The sequence below is a fragment of the Synchiropus splendidus genome, chromosome 1 (genome assembly GCF_027744825.2).
Source record: "Synchiropus splendidus isolate RoL2022-P1 chromosome 1, RoL_Sspl_1.0, whole genome shotgun sequence".
Lineage (NCBI taxonomy): Eukaryota > Metazoa > Chordata > Actinopteri > Syngnathiformes > Callionymidae > Synchiropus > Synchiropus splendidus.
The window spans coordinates 30087716-30107810 of record NC_071334.1 but is presented as its reverse complement, the minus strand read 5'-3'; the positions used below and the strand labels follow the sequence as shown (position 1 = coordinate 30107810).

At 40.1% G+C, this 20095-nt stretch overlaps 1 protein-coding gene across 3 annotated transcripts; it reads left to right on the top strand.

The window, feature by feature from the left end:
* The first annotated feature begins 44 nt into the window (after positions 1–44).
* On the top strand, positions 45–20002 carry mapk8b (mitogen-activated protein kinase 8b). Of its 3 annotated transcripts, none has more exons than XM_053886391.1 (12): positions 45–355; positions 5663–5842; positions 5916–6045; positions 6199–6257; positions 8141–8279; positions 9494–9659; positions 10494–10565; positions 12780–12962; positions 13864–13988; positions 14979–15042; positions 15150–15227; positions 16572–20002. In XM_053886391.1, the coding sequence occupies exons 2-12, from the start codon at positions 5721–5723 to the stop codon at positions 16610–16612; spliced, it is 1179 nt and encodes a 392-aa protein (XP_053742366.1). In that variant the 5' UTR covers positions 45–355; positions 5663–5720; the 3' UTR covers positions 16613–20002. The 3 variants fall into 3 exon arrangements, with proteins under 3 accessions (XP_053742366.1, XP_053742282.1, XP_053742456.1); XM_053886307.1 differs by lacking the exon at positions 10494–10565 and adding an exon at positions 11143–11214 and having other exon boundaries at positions 46–355; XM_053886481.1 differs by lacking the exon at positions 10494–10565 and adding an exon at positions 11143–11214 and having other exon boundaries at positions 47–355; positions 16567–20002.
* The last annotated feature ends 93 nt before the right edge of the window (positions 20003–20095 follow it).

The following is a 20095-nucleotide window of genomic DNA, read 5'->3' as shown; positions in this document are numbered from 1 at the left end:
CAACGTCACGTCAAAACGTTACGAAAGCGACGCTTCCGTCTTCCGGAGCGAACACCGGGAGCGCGCAGGCTCTTGAACGCCTCCCTGCTCTTATTGTGCAGCGGAGGAAACATCGCTGCTCCCGGACGTCGTCGCTATGAAATGGCAGAAACCGCTCGTGTTGTGGAAGCACAAAGATTAGGTTGCAGTGACGCCGTACGTGTGTTTAGTTCTGACCATGTTCTGGTAGCGTGAGCTCGTTGAACACATAAAAAACCCGGACACAAACCCCTTCTGAATTCGAGCACGGATCGGTGTGCAGGGCTGCGGACGGTGACTGACTGCGGGTCAATACTGCTGGAGTTAGCAGGACGGGGTGAGTGCTTCTTCGTTCAGCCACGGTGGACATGTTGTTGAGGGTCGAGGGGGGATGGTCGCTAGCAAATTTGGGTCACTGGTGGGACTGTAAATTACTGTTAGAATAATAAACAGGTCCAGTTGTAGACGGGAGCCGTCTGGCCTAACTGCTGGGAAACAACTACTCAACTGTACGGCTAGCACTGCTAACAGCAAACTATAAACCGGTTCTTATATTTACTACTTACACACCGCGAGTCGGTAAAGCGGGTGGTAAGAACGATCGCCAAATCTCGGAAAACGCAATACACCCTCTCTTTATAAGTGACGATCTATACATTTGTATGTCCCGTTAGCTGTACTTGTGGCTAACTGTGCTGCTATGTAAACAGCGTGATGGTGCGTTTATGTCCCCGAAACCAATAACAACACCGAGGCGTTACAACTTGATTCGAAGATACTTTTGGATGTATACCGAAAAAAATAAACAAAGCAATTGCAGATCTAATCTTCGTTATCTACGCGTTGATTTAATTCACGAGCCTAAACAAAATACACATTTTCTTGGTGTCCATTAAGTGTCTTTAACTATTTAGAATCTGTTACAAAGGCAATTGTATTTCGATTAGACTCTTACTTGTACTCGTACTCTTGTACTCAGTGGTTCTCAGAGGTTTCAATCTCACCTGCAATGGTAAATAACGCAGAAAGTCAGAATATAACCATGTGGTGAAATATTTCTCATGTCGCCATTGATCTGAGTTGTGTTGTCAATGCAGTATTTATTGGACAAAAAATATGATAATTATTATATAACAGGTTTTAAAACTCAGTCCTTCTTGTTGTCAATCTTTTCATTCATTTGTAAAATATTTGTTTCATGGCTAAGGTCTTTATCGACGCTGTGTATTATTAGATTTTAATGTAAATGTCATCTAGTCTAACCACACTGTACACTAGGCCTTTGCTTGGAGGAAGAAATTGCCTAATAAAACTGTAGCTTCAAAAATCTAGAGCATGTGTAAATCCAACTTTTCTATAGGTTGTGGCCATTAAAAACCTCAGTAATAACTCCTTGTTGAATATTTTGCATCAATGTCATTGCTGTTGAGGATGACTTTAAACAAAGCCCGCAATGTTTTCTAGCACACTCAGAAAACTAACTTATAAACAAGGTTAATATTCATATCACTGTGACCATGACATGTCCTCCCTGAATCCCCTGAAAATAAATGCCTGGTCCCAACAATGGGAAAGTGTTTAATGTTGTTGAATGCTGGGTTTCCCCCAGTACTTGGCCCGCCTTAACTATGTTATTTTGCTCTTGGAAAAATACAAACAAAAAACAATTGCCTCTTCCCAACGGCAGCATTGGATGTCTTCGATTCCTCTTAATATAAAAACTCGCAGCACATGATTTCCCTCGAATGTGAAGGCTACTAACTATGACTTTAAAATCAGATCTTATGAACTTCTGTAATTGTGACACATGAAGACATAAAATGTTCCTTATAATAATCTGTCCATACATGTGCATTTTCTCTGAGTCTCACATCGCAGAGTTCACATTTATTTTGCCCTCTGGCTTCTTTCTGACCTATATCTACACACTTGCCACAACACTGCATCAGTCATCAAGAAAACGCAACATGAAGCCCTGGGAATGAACAACGGCACGTTTTATCTAGGAACTCAAAGAACTTGATTTTTCTTAGAGTTCTCCAGCAGTCTGAATGTATTATGGACCATTTCAGTTCTGCTTTCTATTTAAGATATGAGAGTGCTTTACCTCATTTTTCTTTTTAATTTAAAACCATTGAAGTCTGATAATGATTCTAGGCTGCACTACTCTTGACTTTTCTCTGCAATATATTTTACTTTGGGTTGGTAAATGGGCATGAGATGGAACGTCCATTGGATATTTTAGTCCACTGTCCGTTAAATGTTGATCAAGTACATTTGTATTATGGACTATTTGCTTGTTATTTTTCTTTTTAATTCATAGTAAACACAAATGTAATGTACTTGCTCTTCCGGAGAATCAAATTCCTTTGAAGACTACATTAACATTGCATAATGTGGCTGCTGATGCTTTTGTTTCCTTTGCTTCTTCCTGTTTTGTTCTGAACTATGCTGAAGTCCTTATGCAGAAGTTAACACATGTGGATAGAGAGGATTTAATGTTGCTGAATTGTCATCAAGTATTTTTTGAAATTGTTCGACCAATAATTTACAAGAAAATACTCCAATGAGTGTAAATTGTGCGAGTCAAGTTTCAGCAATGGTTGTGTACGCCTCTAAGCCAGTGAGTGGAATTTAGCAAGCAGAGTAGTTTACTTTGAAAGTTTGTTCACAATTGTTTCTTGATATAATCAAGTCTTTGGTTGGAAGAAAAAGATGAAAAATGACCGTGATTGACTTCTGAATTCACTGATTTTGTGTTTTTTCTTTCATTACTGGAAGCCTGCAGGATGGTTAAATGTAAACATCACTTTTGTTTCCGACGAACCAAATCAGATTTGATGACTCGAAGTTTGTCAGATTTGATTGACCAAACTGTCAGAAGTACGTCTGGAATAGATTTTTCTTTGGACCTCTGCAAATCCATGTTAGAATTGTTTTGACATGAATTTGTCAGAACAGACACTAAAAGATGGGTCTTGCAATCAAAGTGTCACCCATCACTGACAAAAACTGAACTTGTTTCAAGAGTTCAGATTGTTTGAAATGTACAGAACTCTATTTTTTGGGGCTAAATTGAGTGTGGCTGTGTTTAATATGCACAATTTTCTGCTTTCCAACTAAAGAATTGGGTCGACAGTCAACACACTCCCTCACATCCTAGCATTCTGCTGCTGATCCTTTCAGTCCTGCAGGAAAACTGACATTTGCTGATCCGTCTTCTCATAGAAATTGTGTCACTCGGCACACTGAAGCTGAAAATCTGTGTTTAATTTAGCTTTTAAGTACTTGGAATAATTTAATGGATGATTTTGGCATGAAAACACCCCAGGGATGTGTACGCTTGACTTACTAAAGCAAGTTTCAAGGGGAATGTGCAATTGTATTATATACAGTAAATGTGCTTGTTTTTACACCAGGAGGTGAAGATACTAGCTTATCTCTAGTTACAGTAACATTTCACCATCTGGAGCTACAATAATTTCAGACAACTTCAATCTTTACTCTAATATTCTACTTCAGCTGTTTCAGCAAGAGCAATGTCATGATCTACTCAATTGCCTCAATTGTCTACTATTTAATAAACATGTTCGATAGTTAAATATTAGCACTACCTACCACAGTGCTGCCCATTTAACATGCTTACACCAGAGTAGGTCACAATGGTTGCTTTGGTAGATCTTACTTGGCTTCCACCCTTTATCTGTTTTCGTGTTTAAGTCGACCGATAATGTACTGAGATACGCTAGTGTTTTATAAATGGTTGGTAAATCAAATTCTTGCCATTGTAGCGTCAACAACTAGAAAGGCACTGAGTTGGTGCTTACTTCTGTGTGTCTTTGTCCAACCACTGCGTACTACTAAATGAATAATAGCAAGATCAATGACAGAACTTTAAAGGCTGATGGCAAAATAAATAAAAATTTAAACTAAATTAGTCACTAATGGCTTCGTGTGCCAACTAGATGCAGACTAGATAGATTGCTTTTCCACAATTTACATGTGTTTTATGCTAGTATAGGAACCGGTTTGCTGTTTTCAACAATCTGCGATAAGAGGAGAAATGGCTGAGGCTCCGGGACATATGGGACCAATAGTCTCACTGCGTTTCACAATGGACCCCTCGCCGACTATAGTGAGATGATATGCAACATAACTTTCAAACCTCATTTTGAGCAATTAAAATCTATATACAAATATGCAGTAGTCATTTTCACAACATCATTTAACTCTCTATAACTGTTAATAACAATCAACCTAAGTTTTTCTGTTATGAAATTATTATTTCCAACACTGCAATGAACACATATTGGCGTGTTTGCCAACCTATACACATCATATACTAACTAGTCAACTAATCAACAATCAAAGTAGTTGTCAGTTGGTGACCTAGGCAGTGTACTCTGCGGTATTCCAGTTGTTCCTTCTCTACTTTGGGTCTTGAAGCGGTAACGTAGTCTCATGAAAGTTGTCTTATTTAGTGATTCCGTTGTATGTTGTGTTCCAGTTTCAAGGACAATCGATCACTCGGTGTGGCTGATAGGAGTGTGTGCGTGCGTGTGCGTGTGCGTGTGTGTGTGTGTGTGTGTGTGTGTGTGTGTGTGTGTGTGTGTGTGTGTGTGTGTACGGTACAAAAATGCCGTCAAAACGACAGATGTTGATCTTACTGGATACACAATAACCACCACCAAGCTATAAACATCATGACTAACAGTCGCAATTTAACCCCAAACTAAAACTGGCAGAACACTGATGCCGATGCTGCGACCACATCAGGATTAGATATGTCGAACATTGATCTGCCTAGGTCTACTCCTATTTGACAATTCTATTGTTTTAATTATTTTAACAAGCAAACAAACACATTGACAAATTCTAGTAATACACAACAGCGGGTTTCATCGTAAAAAAGTTTCATGATAAATCAGTTGAATTCAGTTTTGATACCAGTGTTTTATAGAATGATACCTGTGCATTTATGAAAAACAGTGTTACAGTTACAGTTGATCTCCCTCTCTGCCTTTTCTGTTGGTTTTGTCTTGTTGCACTGCTGATTTTCTTTGTGTGGTCTATCCCAAATGGCATAGCCAGTCCCTGTGGGAATCAAAATCAAATCTTCACAAGTTGGCTAGTGTGATGGTCACTACCACTCACAGAACAGAGAAACCATCCTTTTCACTGAGGTTGGCCTGGATGCTTGGAGAGAAATGCATACAATATAGGACAGAAATTTAGATGGCAAAAGAGTTGTGCTTGACTGTAATCAGTTGTGGTTTGTGGCCTGTCCAGCTATCATTTTGAAACTGACCTTCTCAGCACAATGTTCCAAATCCTTTTAATGATTTCTTCAGAGTCCACACGAAACCCCGTGCCCTGCATTTGTCCTGTCCAAGATCGTCGCACTGTTGCACCGACCCTTGTATGAAAATTGAGCTTGAGTTTTGGGGATCTGTGTGGGCTGCAGATATTTCATATAGGACTAAAGAATGTGAAAGGGACATGGCAGGGAATAGGTCTGACTCACTCCGAAGAAAGTAACTGCTTGACTCTATTTGACTGAGCCATAGATGCACGTAGTGAACAATTTACTTTAATGGTGCTGGTCCAACGTCTTGGTAACAACATTTCCTCTGGTTTCTCTCAGGTGCTGAGTGGAAAAGCAGCACTTGAATGCACCAACACAGTTCAGACCAACTTTCATCATGAACCGCAACAAGCGTGAGAAGGAATACTACAGCGTTGATGTGGGTGATTCGACTTTCATGGTTTTAAAACGCTACCAGAACCTCAGGCCCATTGGATCTGGAGCACAAGGAATTGTCTGGTGAGTTGGTGAAGCATATGTCGGCACTGGCGTTTCCACAGATACTTAACCTACGTCCTCTTTTCTCCTTCAGCTCGGCTTATGACCACAATTTGGAAAGGAACGTCGCTATCAAGAAACTGAGTCGGCCCTTTCAGAATCAAACTCATGCTAAAAGAGCCTACAGAGAATTGGTGCTAATGAAATGTGTCAACCACAAGAATGTGAGTTTTGTGCTGAAATTTGTGCTTGTTGTTTTCATACTAAGAAATGATTCAGTTTCCAAATGAATACTCACTAGCTGGGTTCGCTGACCTGCTGTTTCCTGAATGAGGTGCTATCAACTGTGGTGGACTAACAGTGTTGTCTTTTTGCAGATTATCGGCCTATTAAATGTATTCACCCCTCAGAAGTCATTGGAAGAGTTCCAAGATGTGTAAGTGTGCTTGATAAATAAGACCCTCTCACTTATTGTTGTTTGTGTACTGGTAAACCTGCTTTTTATTTATTTAATTATTTGTTAAACCATTTATTGTTTTAAGGGACTAGTCTTAAAATGAGTGAACGTTTAGTTTTGGGGTTGCACCGAAATGAAAATTTGTGCCCGAAGCCTAATGAAATTTAAACTGCTTGGCTAAGTACTGAATAATACCGAATAAATAGTAATAATTGTGGATGAGATTTTTATTTATTTCTCTAAATTATTGCGTTAATAGTCTAGAATCCGAATATATGATTTTCAATGAAAGTAAATGATTAGATGATCAGGAATCAGGATCAGCCTTATTTGCCAGATATGTTTAACATGCAGGGAATTTGTTTCCGGCCGATGGTGACTCAATAGCGATTTTCAATAGGAAATAGAAGAATATATATTTATAGACAAAAATAGTTTACTCGTAATAACATGTTCTTACAAAGAAACAGACACAATAATAATAATGAGTAATAATGATTGGATGTTTTTGATATAAAAATAAATACAGTTCTATTATCGCTCTCCACCACATTAAAATAAATAAATGATCTAAAGAGGGGAAGTGTGATACATGGATTGCAAAATCAAAATCATTTCCATTTGCTTTGAACTGCTCCTGTTCTGTCACCAGCCGGGGAGTTGGTGCTGTCACTGCTGAAGTGGAGTATTATGTTGCCAGATTCCTACAATGGCGATTCTGAGATTGGTGAACTGGGTTGCCAGAATTATGTCTACGGTCTCGCAGAGCTCGTTTCACCTCTGCGGCTCATTTTTGCTTTAAAAAACCACATTCTTTTACATTGTGTTGATTTGAAGCGAAAATTATTGTTTAGGAAACACGCCATGGTGTTTGATTGCATCACATGGCGTATCACGCTTTGAAAATTGCCTTTTTTGCGCTATTCGGCCACTGAATATTCGGTATCACTTTTTTAAAAAATGTGGTTTCTGTTTAACTGGATGAGCATTAACACCTGCTGCTGTTTATTAGTTTGCTTCATGTGCCTCAGACAGAGAAAGGATACGGTTTTTGAGAAGAGAAAAAAACCTTTAATTGATGCTACCCTTCAACAGTGGGTGTGTATAGCTGGTGTCTGCCTGACAAGAGTTATAAAGGATATTGGAGGTCTGTCTCGGTGGGTGGTGTTGCAGGATGTGCTGCTATAAACCAAACCATTTTCTTTTGGACACATCATCTAGTTATAGCAACATTACTGCTAACCATGCAAGTGCCCCCAAAGAGGCAATTTATTTCAGTGAGAATTTGCCACTTGGTGTTTTAGGAACTAATTTGGAAAAACAGCCAGTAGTAACAGCAACATTCATGTAACAGTTTAGCTCAACCATCGCCTCACCAAGTGCCACAGGCTGCAGTTTCTTGTCTGCTGTTTGTTCTGATCATCTTAATTGATGAGCACTAGAAGGAGTCATAACAGAGATTTGTAAGTGATAATGCCTACATAAGGCTTTGCTTGTTCTGCATCATTGTCTGCCTTTTTGCTCATGCCATTCAAATATTTATATGTTTTATCAGTGGATCAAAGGTTGATTATCATTAGACATTTTACTGAATCTCACTTCCCTAATGTTCCCTTGTGTTTGTTTGAAAATAATAACAAAATGCACATGAGGCAAGGGCTCTGAAATTTACACGGTGATCACAATAAAGTAGCTATGGCAGGAACTCATCTCTCTATAATAATCACCGTGACGGACCTGAATGTTTAGCAAGGAGTAACGAAAGCCAGCTCGTCCACTTTGTTCCATTTTGTCTTGGTGAAAGTCAAGAGAAGCTCCAAACTCCTGTTTATGTGTGAGTGACTTTTGTACTGTCCTCCTAGATATCTGGTGATGGAGCTGATGGATGCCAACCTCTGTCAGGTGATCCAAATGGAGCTGGACCATGAGAGGCTGTCGTACCTGCTCTACCAGATGCTGTGTGGAATCAAGCATTTACACGCTGCTGGCATCATACACAGGGTCAGTGGCCAGTTATACTCTACCATGCAACAGTGTTATTGCCAGATTCTTTTTTTGTCCTCCACACAGGCCGTTACGAGTGTAGCACTTTAAAACACACGTTTATAATAAAATATCTGCGTATGCTGGTCGTGCTGTTTTGAATGGACAGCAATTATTTGTAGTTTCGGCATACACACTCACACACTTATGAATTCAATGTATGCCACTGTCACTCACCCGAAGTGGATTAAGTCTCGGTGGACTGGGAGAGATTTTGCTCTGCCAGCCAGAAGTAATCGAGCCAGAGGCAGATAGACAGAACTGGTCACACTGGCATCGACACTGCACGCAAAGCTGCCTCATGAACGAATGCATTTACTAGTCTTAGAAGCATGGAATTTGTTCTCCATGTACATTATTAGGAATTTATTAGAGCTTCTAAAACGATATACTGATTAAAGATATATATACTCTGCTGTTTTAGATTAGATGCCCTTCATTTAGTGGGACTAAACTTGGAATGTTGTCAATTTTCTGGGATTTATATTTATCCTTTTGTGATGATAACTGCACTACTGATGAATTTAGCCTGAGACACTTTTAATGTTCTTCATATGACTGAGTGCAGTTGAAGGCACAATGGGGATGCACGATTGTGTTATTACCGTGACCAGAGAGTCATTCATTTGAATAATCAGATGTGAAATTGAATGTAGTTCAGGAGGACAAATCTGGGATCTTTGCATTATACTGCAGGACCAGTGATACTGGTAACCTGTTACTTAGTATTTTTTCATATTGGTGCGTTTTTTTCATGCTCACATTTGTAGATGTTTAGTGTGAGTTACACAATGTTGTAATCATTTATTGACTGTATAGTTACTCATATGAGATTAGGCTGAAAAAAATGTTCCTTTCCATGGCCAGGTAAACTGTTTTTTAAGCTTATATATAATGTTATAAATCGAGGAAACCGAAGGGTTCAAGTTTTATTCTTAAGCTACCAAAAGCTTCAAAAACGACCTCAGGATTGCCATAATTGCCAATGCCAAATTTCATGCTTATGTGCCGAGGGCTGTTTTCAGCGTCTGCTGAACGGGTCTTGAAAAGTATCTTGTAATCTGATTTACTTACTTTACAGATTACGTGACTTAAAAAGTATCTAAGTTACTTTGTAAGTAACTGGCTACACTCTGCAGGACTTGCACTCATGATGGTGTTTCCCCATGCAGGACCTGAAGCCCAGTAACATAGTGGTGAAATCTGACTGCACGTTGAAGATATTGGACTTCGGCCTAGCCCGCACAGCCGCCACTGGCCTGCTCATGACTCCTTATGTAGTGACACGCTACTACCGTGCCCCTGAAGTCATCCTGGGTATGGGTTATCAGGCCAACGGTAAGTGTAAATGTTAACCTGCTGCCTGGACTTGTGCATGCTTTCCTCTGCTGGAAGGTTTCGGGACACTCCTGAAATTGCACCACCACACACACTTTCTATGTGCTTTGTAAGGTCAAACTCAGGCGGGTGGTTGGCACGGTGGGCATCTGTGCGTGGTGGGTAGCTTCCTGTCTGTGGAGTCTGGTGCTCCGTGTCTGTCAAAGGTTTTATTAAGGTTGCCTGTTCAGTGTTTAATGCTACTTATCTCACAAGAACAGACAATTGTGCATGTTTTCTGTCGTGTATTTGGCTTGGAACAGTCAAGGTTTGGCAAGTTGTTAAGCTGCAGTATAAAGAAAGGATTGTATAAATTGGTGGCGGAGGCCTGGTCGAAAGTCTTTGTATAGTGAAAACATTTTGTGGTTTTATTAATTTAGCTGCCTGCTTCTGTGTCGGAAAATGTCATTGTGGTCATGCTGTAGAAATATTATTCTGTTGCGTGCATCTTTATTTGAACAATCGACAAATGTGTGGTGATTTCTATATTGTACTCCTGTACAATATTCACGAGTGTGTCCTTGTAGCAACTGACACCTTCACTGAGCTTTACAGTATGACCTGAAGGTGTTGATGAATGTTTTCTTGATTTATTTACTGCATTTACCAGGGTTTTTTTTCATCACTATTATGTGTACAATGGAATGCAATGACAGAATCCAGTGCTAATGATCCCTTAAATGTACTTGCTCTCGCTTTTATCTTGACCGGTGACCCGGCTCCTCATTTTGCTGCTGATTTTTGCATTTCCTTTGCTTCCTCTCTTCTTCCTCCTCTAACGCTGCACATATATAGTGGATATTTGGGCTGTGGGCTGCATTATGGCAGAAATGGTTCGCCACAAAATCCTTTTCCCAGGAAGGGATTGTATCCTTGAGCTGCTTGCAGCACTGAATGCCATCTCTGATGAAGCAGAAAGCGCAAAGTCCACTCTGGTGCCTTCAAAGATCTTTTATCCACTTCAGGGGACGTACATAGAAATCAGGGTTTTTTTCCCTATTTATGTTTATAAACCATTTTTCTTTTTTTTTCTTCTTCGTCCAACACTGACTCAACTCATGTGACCCACCTCCGAGAACTTGTATCACCGTTTTAAGACTTAAGAGTCCGTAATTATTCAATTATAATGATGACGCAGGCTCTGTTGTCATCCTAATTGGGACTTAGCTACTACAAACCATGTGATCTGGAGAACCTGAACATGTCTTGGCTTTGTTCTTTGAAATTACATCATTCATTATTTCTTCAAACAGGGTAAGTAAGTAACATCAGTGTGTGAAATATTTGTCCCTATGGGGAGTCACATGAATTTTAGGATTCACTCTGCATGCGGTTCATCTCTTCACCACACAAGCATGTCACATTGTGTTCTTTTCTCACGTTGCTTTGATTTAGTTTTGTTTACTTTTTCGCCCTGCATGCTAATTGTCATTTCATTTTTCAGTTGATGTCTGGTCTGTTGGCTGCATCATGGCAGAAATGGTGCGAGGTAGTGTGTTATTTCCTGGACATGATCGTATCCTTGAGTTGAACCGTCATCCAGCCTCCAACTGTTGTCCTCTCTCATCTTTTTGTCTGTCTTATCACACAATCCGTTTGTGGCTGTGATATAAAAGAAGAACAGAGGAAGACATGAATCTGTGGGGGCATTTCTAATTCACCTTGAAATATTGTAATGTGTGATTTGCTGTCGGAGCCAATTTTTGCTTGATTTTCGGAAGAAGTCAGAGGCTGCAGGCACAGAATGAGCCGTAAAACTTTCATCGTCAGTGTCTGTCGTCATTTATTCCAGCCTGCCACTTAAATAAGAAATAATAGCAGACATTAAATATCCCATAAAGCGCTTGGTGGGGCTCAGCGGCCTCCTGGACCGGGCTAACCAAGATGGAATGTGGACGTTAATGGCTGCACAATTTACACCAGCGGTCTCCCCATGGTAAAGTGGAAATGGTTGCTGTGGAAATGGTTAATCCACTGGTTTACAGTGTGCACATTAATTTAGAAGCATAATTAACACCATTACAGCTCCGGGCCATTAGTTTTTGGGGATTTAAGTGTTGCTGTTTCTCTATACATCTGCAGATGTTGGATTATGACTCATTTTTCCAAGTAATTTATGCCTCGTGGAAATATGAACAAAACATTCTCTACAAAGCTGTTTTAAAACACGCTTTAAACATGTTCACAGAATCGCCTACCTCTCAGTTTTGTGAATATTTTATCGTATATCTTTTCATGATCCAATGTTAAGTAGTCTACGTACAGCTTGTGTATGTGTGTAAAGATGATTCCCATTCAAATTGATTCAGTGTCTAAACTGCTACGTGTGAAATGCTCATAGCTCCTACAATGGGGGAACAGTGGAAAATGAATTGGAAATCGATTTGACTTCAGTCGAGACAGTAGTTTCTGAGTGTTTGATCACATTTTTGGCATGATTTTACCCTGAACTGTGAGAGTGAGAAGACCACTCTGGCTATGCCCACACTATCAACAAATCACTGGATGTTGCTCTTAGAAATTGGCAGGAAAGCTTCAAACATAACTCCCAAGATGTCGATTGCCTTGTTAAGGAAACTAGTGGTGAAAATGATGGACTGGCCAGCCATGTTTGTGGATTGGGCATCTGTGGGACATCCTCAAATGGAAGGTGGAAGAGTTCAAGGTCTGTTGTACTCAGCGTGTACTAAATACTGCTATCAGTGGTTTCAACGTTAATGGGTGTGTTGAGATCATTACACACTGTATACAAGCTGTACATAGACTTCTTTGCCTTATCTCATTTGTAGTGTCAAAATGTCATGTTTCCTTGTGAAGAGATATAAATGATTAAATTAAAAAAGTGAGGGTTGTGCACACCTTTTAAACTGTATCTGCAAAGCATTCTCCTTAAATGTTCGAGTGGACTCTTCTTTGTCCATGATGAAAACAGAGTGACATTTTTCTTGCCAGATGTTATCAGTGGTTTTGCTTGTGTCCTTTTATTTTGACCTGCAGTATAATCTGGGCAAGATACAATATATAATGTGCAATTGTTGGGCAGAACCAGCCTAGTGTTTTTCTTAACACGGTCACCTTAAGATATCGACCAGTGGAACAAAGTGATTGAGCAGCTGGGGACACCATCTCAGGAATTCTTGATGAAACTCAATCAGTCAGTGAGGACCTACGTGGAGAACCGGCCGCGGTACGCTGGCTACAGCTTTGAGAAGCTCTTCCCCGATGTTCTGTTTCCTGCTGACTCCGAGCACAACAAGCTGAAAGGTAAATCATGGTTTCTGAATGTCTACCAATGATCTAATCTAACACTGAAATATCTTTTAATTACAAATGTATACAATGGCTGTGTTAAGGTTTGCAAAAGTTTACTGACTACAAAGCTCCAGCGACACTTCAATTTTCGGTGGCTGCCTTCAGATTTAAGCCCTTGACGCTTGAGAACCAGGTTGTTTACCTCAAACTTGTCTTCACGTGAAACCCTGCGGATGATCAAAGAAGCAGGAAAGGCTAAATACTCCCCACCTGTCTTTCGTCCTTAAATAGCGGAATTTGACACCAGGGTTCTTTTAAGAGGATCTTATTTGTTTACATAAGCTTTCTCATGCTGCAGGAAAATGTCACTGAAGGAATAAATAAAAACACAATGATAGTAGTAGATGTATAGTGTTGAAAGGCCATGTTAGTAATGAATAACATTGAATTATACGTTTGCTTGTCATAATCCTGGAAACATTTGAATACCATACTCTTTTTTTTTTTTTTTATCACATTTGAGGGGACTAGTTTATTTCAATTAGTGTGATAAACCATCACAGAAGAAAGGACATTTACACATGCACGCATGTGTTATTTTGAAGTCCTCAAATGAGGTTGAGACCTGTGGGGACTGACAAAACGTCTCTACGAGGATAGTGTTTTGTCAGGAATTGGTCCCCACGAGGGAGTGTATACACATATACATATATGAAAAACATCTGTTTGCTTGTTATTGTTGTTGCGAAAAATACCTCTGTCTAAAACCCTGGTGAAACAGTCACGTGTCAAGAGGCAATTTTTAAAACTCTGCCAGTGGTTTATCAATATAGATGTTTCCACCAAACGCCTCGCAATCTAAGGATCTATTAGTTGAAGTGTATCACCTGACTCTTTTTATTCATGTTTCCAGCGAGTCAAGCTCGAGACCTTTTGTCAAAAATGCTGGTTATAGACGCATCGAAGCGAATCTCTGTGGATGAGGCCCTGCAGCACCCCTATATCAACGTGTGGTACGACCCCACTGAAGTGGAGGCGGTAAGCACTTTTAAATATTCTCTTTTGTTGCTCTTCTACTTGTCATTAAATTCAGTTTATTTACTGCTTTATTTTATGGTTTTATTGTTTCAATACTAATTTGGATATCCTTCTTTTTTAATGTGTGTAGTGAGTGTTTCTCTAGGTGTTAAATACCATAATTTCCGGACAATAGAGCACACCGGAATATTAGCTGCACCCACTAAATTTAAGATTAAAATAATAGAAAATAGATCTTGTTCATACAGAAGCCACGCTGGTCTATAAGGCGCAGGTGCGGTAGTGCTGTCTGCACCGTAGAAAGGTCAGTGTTGCACCCGGCTTAAAAACACATGAGGATCACTTCTAAACTCGTTTTTAAAATGAGGTCCAGCGTGGACTCATGATACGAACTGTTCTGAACATGAATCATGGACTTTTATTTATATTAAACTGCTCACACTCCGACACTACAGCTTTGTCTGCAGTCCTCCTGGAGATTGGCTGTGTTGGCGGAGCTGCGGACACGCGGGCGAAAGCAGCGTATTTTGAGGGTCTTAAGGTCAATTTGACACCTGTGATTTCATCGGTTTTATGAGCCGATGCTCATTATTTTGGCTGCATTGTCCTATAACAATCCATATATTATACAAATATCTGTGTTGTCATATAAGCTAGAGGGTTCAGACCACGAGAAAAAAGTTGTAGCTTATAGTCTGGAAATTACAGGAATGAGGTTATTTTTATTTCTCAGTTATTTTTATTATTTAATTCTGTTAATGTCTGAATACACATGGACCAGGGTAGTTGCATCCTTCAAGATGCAAAGTATAGTTTGGGAGGGGAATTAGTATCAGAAAATAAAACCAAAAACAAAGTTGACAGGTCTTTTATACAATGCCAGTTTGGTTCGCTTGTCATCTGAAAATGCAAGTTCAGTCTTGAAGTCTTGAATCTTCAGATGATTGTTACACAACCAACGTGCTGTCTTTGTCTTGTCAACTGTCACAGCCGCCGCCCGCCATCACAGACAAACAGCTGGATGAGCGAGAGCACACCGTGGAGGAGTGGAAAGGTGAAGACCCTCCATCTTTCTGCTATAGGCCCCTCATCTCAGCTTGGCACATCTTCCCACCAATCATTTCTCGATTTCATTTCTCATGCTTGTGTCTTTTGCTGCAGAGTTGATATACAAAGAAGTGTTGGACTGGGAAGAAAGGACAAAGAACGGTGTCATCAGGGGATCACCAGCTTCCATAGGTTGGTGGAATTTCTTTGCCTGTGTTTGAAGATGTGCTGCTACGCAACTGTTTCCTTTCCTTCTGACACAGTTCAATGTCTGTGAAGTTTATTTTTCTAAAATAAGACTGTAGATTGAACGTGGTGCAAACGCATGTGGGGTGCAAATGCGTGTTTGACTTTCAAGGTTTTTTTTTTCAGTTCAAAGGCTGTTGTGAAGGAGCATAACAGATTTCATTTCAATTGACTGAGTAAATTGTGAAGAGGAATATATACCCTTTGCTTAACTGTGTCCGGGGATGTGGTGTTTGTGGCAGGCCAACGGAGGTAGTGGGAATTTCATAATATGTGCAAATGGCGACAGGTATAAAGATTTATAATAGCAAACAATGCCACAATTGATAGCACATCTGAGTGCCATTTGCCTCAGGAGGTCACAATTATAGTCTGGTTTAAGGCATGCCCAATTTTCATTTTTAGTTTTTTATGAGCAAGGTTTTCTTGTTTTAATCTTATGAACTTAAAAAAAATGTTTTATTATTATTATTATTAGAGCCCCCACAAATGCTATCACAAAGTTACAGGTGTTTCGACCTTTAACCTGCCATCCACTTCTGAGGTTCCTGCTGTGGTTACTTGACTGCCAAGCCCCGTGGACCCTGGTGTCTCTTGTCAGATCACAGTGTGGATCCCACAACCTGTAGTGCAGGCATGGGAAATTCAATTTCTTCAGGGGCCACATTATATGAGGGGTCAGCAAGCCCCAAGAAAGGAGGCGATGAGAAAATAATAGAAGAAATACAATATACCTTAATTTCCGGACTATGAGCTCCTACTTTTTTCTTGCAATCTGAACCCCGCGGCTTATATATGCGGCAAAAGATGCATTTTTTTGCAGCGCAGACAGCACCACTGCACCTGCTGCTTATAGCCCGTTCAGTTTATGCATGAACAAGATCTATTTTCCTTCTTAAATTTAGTGGGTGCGGCCCATATTCCGGTGCGCTCAGAAACATTCAGAGATGGTCAGTTTTACAGTTTGGAAAGTCGTGAATATGGATAATGGACCAGGCGTTTTTTTTTTTTTTTTTTTTTTTGCATTAACCAGGGTTGTCCTACCCAATTCCAGTCACAGGCTGAAATATATATATATATATATATATATATACTCATATTTATTGTCACTCCTGTAAGAAGAAGTTAAAGTAGAAACTGTATGCATTATGAGGCTAGCTAGAAATGATAAGCTTCCTTGTGTTTTACATCGAAATACATATTTTAGGAGATGTAGATTCTCTCAATCCAGAGTTAAGGAAAGTCTTGGACTCTAAACTTGGATCGTTTCCTTCTTTTCTTGCAGCACAGGTGCAACAGTAAGCAGTGACCCCGAGCAGCAGCAGCACTGACCCTTGATGTCCTCAGCTGACCCCACAATGACTGACACAGACTTCGGCAGCCCTCAGACAGGCAGCGCCACCTGTACTCGCACTGCTGCTACTGCGGTAACCAGATGACCATCCTCTGCACCTGCCGGTGTGGTTGCCGGTCCCATTCCTGCTCACGTCTGACACCACTAGCCTAGTCACTGGCTGCTGGTCACGCCCCTCCCTCCCCCTTCTCTACTCCCATTCGTGCGTGTCTTCAGTAGTGTAGCATTCAGCCTGCTTGCTGTTTCAAGAAATTTTTTGGAAAGATGGAAACTTTATTATTTTTTTATTATTACTTGTAGTTTTCAAGTATCTTTTCGTTTGAGTTCTCATTGTAATTTATTGTGGCATTTCTTACCTTCACACAAACCTAAGATGACGATAAAGAAATGTTCTGATCTCTCTATGTTCCGGTTCGTGTGCACAGACTGTGAGACTCGAACAATACCTGTAAAAACAAGAAAGGTTTTTAATGTGATCTATTTTTCTGTTGGAAAGCCATTGGTTTTACTCGTAAGCTTCAGCTTTTACTACTTGCCATATCAACGTAGATTGTACAGATTTTCTGGTAGGTGTACTTTTATCCTCTGTACAGGTTTGCGGTGAGCCATTATTTGATTGACAAAAGTTTGGTCTTAGTACTCCCGGTCTCCTTTTTTAATCATATTGTAGAGGAAAAGTTGCATTTGACATATCACGTCATTTGACTGAGACTTTGATTTTCCTGTGGGTCACTACAACTTCTGCAATTTCATGGGGGGAAAAAAGTCATGATGTGATCTGACACCAAATAATGTAATGTAACTACTGTAGTGGCACAGTCGGATCATGCCGTTTTTATTCATTGCTATATCGGTGCTGCTGAGTTCCTTGTTTGTCTGGCTTGTGAATCTGAAGTTGCAAGATTGTGTTGGTGAAGTAAAGAGGATTTGTATTGAGACTGAGTGCAGTTTTGTCCAGAAGGGTCAGACCACATTCACATCGCAGGATGAGGCGTAATGTGAAATCAATCAAGAGCGCCACCTTTTGAGCTCTGAAAATGAGGATGCTGTGTCACGATGCCTCATCACCCCGTCACAACTTACGACCTTTGAATATTACTAAGACAGATGTAGACAAACGCATCTGAGCTGCGGAATTGTGGTCCTTAACCTGTGGCCAAGACTGCACAACACGTGGGCTGTAGAATGTTCTGTCTAGCTTTGAGAAAGGGTTTCGAGCTGAAGGCGTTTTTAAAAGCGGTGTCATTGAATGTTGCTTGGGTTGAGTGTAGAATTGTATTCTGAGATTGTACGTGAAGGTGATATTCGGTGCTCTGATTCTGAAGCCAGAGGGTTTGGGATCGGGGAGTAAAAAGGGAGCTAATGATGTCCTTCTTCTACATCCTGTTATTAGTAACTTTTGTTGAATTGGAATCTGATAAACTGGCCAAACACGACACACCAGACTTGCCTGCAATAGTGAATGAGCGATAACTTGCATGAAAAACCGGCAGCACAACTTGGAAACCAACTCTTACTGTATGCAATAATAGTGCCCTTTTTTGAGTCTTCTTGTTTCTTTTGAAAGGAAAAGTGCCTGTTTGTCATTCATTCCTGATTATGTATGTATGTGTGTGGGGGGTGTTTCATTATCTAGGTTTTTATGGCGTCAGATAACAGTATGAAACCGATACTGTATGGGGTTGTAGTTCTCACAAATGTATATTTTTCTACTTGTTTTTGGATTTTGACTTGTGAGGGAGACTTCTTTTGTGTTGCTATGTTTTGCCAGGGTAAGAAGCTGATGAGCTTATGCGCCGAGAGGCTCAAGCACGAGTCGTCTCCGGGGAATAGGCAGTTTCTATAAAGGTTGTTCATCAAAGTATCAATATTTCAGCTGGGCACTGAGACATGTTATATTAAGGGGTTATGCTACTGGATCCTGGTTAGATATAGCTAATATAGTGACTTGAGAATTTCCCCAGTTGCACTCGTGGAAAAGCATGTATTATGTATCAAACCAATCTGCAACATACATGTCAAGATGACATATGAATCCCCCGACTTCAATGGGCTCCCCACAACAGCTTAACAACCTCCTCCCATTGCTCTTTCGTCTTTTGTCTTTTCCTTTTTGTTTCCTGACCCAAGGGTCCACAGTCTTGCCCGATCCATGACTCAAGGAATTCTGAATCTGAAAGTCTGGAATTCCATTTTTAGTTTAGTTTGGAATCTGAATTCGTATTTATCAGTCCACACTCCGATGAAGTCATCTTGAGATTCATTGGAAGTCATTTCCCAGCATCTTCTCTACAAAACAACAACAAAATGATGTTGTGGTTTGGTGGGGTGTTTCATTCACCCTCACAGGAAGCTTACTGTTGTTCTGGGGCTGCTCCATAGAGGTGGTAGTTCTTTCCTGACAAAATGCAGACATGTTTTGAAATAGGAATTTGTAAAACTAACCCCAACACAGGTGCAGCTGGAGCTGTATTTCCGAAAAGACATGACTGGCGCACCAGAGTACTCTATTGTTTGGTGGGATAAAAAGGCAAGATCGATCGGTTAAGAGTCAAAATTCTAACTCAAATTCTCAATTTCCTTAATTATCTGATGTCTGAAGTGCTCTTTTTTGTGTTCACTAACCTTCCAGCTTCAATTGGCCATTTTTTAATGCCATCCCCTGGTGTCCTCCTGCTTTGATGAACTACCTCATGTTGAATTTCTGCCAGTTCCTGCATATTCACCTGCAGAATTAGTTATCGAAGACGTGTGAATAACAGATTCCATTATTTATTTATTTGAAAGTGTACTATTTCATGGTTTCAACAAAACTTGTAGTTTTGTACATTGCGTATACTTCACCTAGAAGTAAAAGAATTCTTATATGTTTTGTTTTTTTTCTTCTGTTAATGTGCAATACCTTCAGCAAACTGTGCTAGTAGTATGTGATGGGCCTAGCCTCTGATAGCTGTCTCCTGAAGGTAAAGAAAATGTTTGGTACTGTCAATCCATGTTTTCCTTTTTATAAATGAGATCGATTTTTCATTTCCTTGACCCAATCTGTCAAACTGTCCACCACTGTCTAATTGGAATCTCTCGGAATCGCACCTGGTAGGGCGGATTCGGAATGTCTTGAGGACGATGATGTTAATAAACACAAAAAGAGACAATGAGCCAAGTTAAGGAGTTGTTATATGTCTGGTGCTGGTTTGTATTGTTTGTCCAAAAATCCTTCAGTGGATTTGCTGGTCTGGAAAACGGCAACTACAAAAAAAAAAGTGCACTACTCGATAGGAACCATGCACTGGGATTTGATGATGCCACCTCTTCAACAACAACAACAACAAAAAAAGATGTACTGCAAATAAAATAATTTTACTTTGAATCACCCTTCTTGGCTTCTTTCTTCACCTGGCACCACGGGTTATACAACACAGGTCAGCCATTGTGGTTTTATTTGAATCACTGAATTTCCACG

Excerpts from the sequence above, each read along its gene's own strand:
- mapk8b (XM_053886391.1), top strand. The coding sequence starts at position 5,721 with ATGAACCGCAACAAGCGTGAGAAGGAATACTACAGCGTTGATGTGGGT. Across the intron at positions 9,660-10,493 it reads TATGGGTTATCAGGCCAACG|TGGATATTTGGGCTGTGGGC; the intron begins GTAAGTGTAAAT and ends GCACATATATAG. Across the intron at positions 10,566-12,779 it reads CCTTTTCCCAGGAAGGGATT|ATATCGACCAGTGGAACAAA; the intron begins GTATCCTTGAGC and ends GGTCACCTTAAG.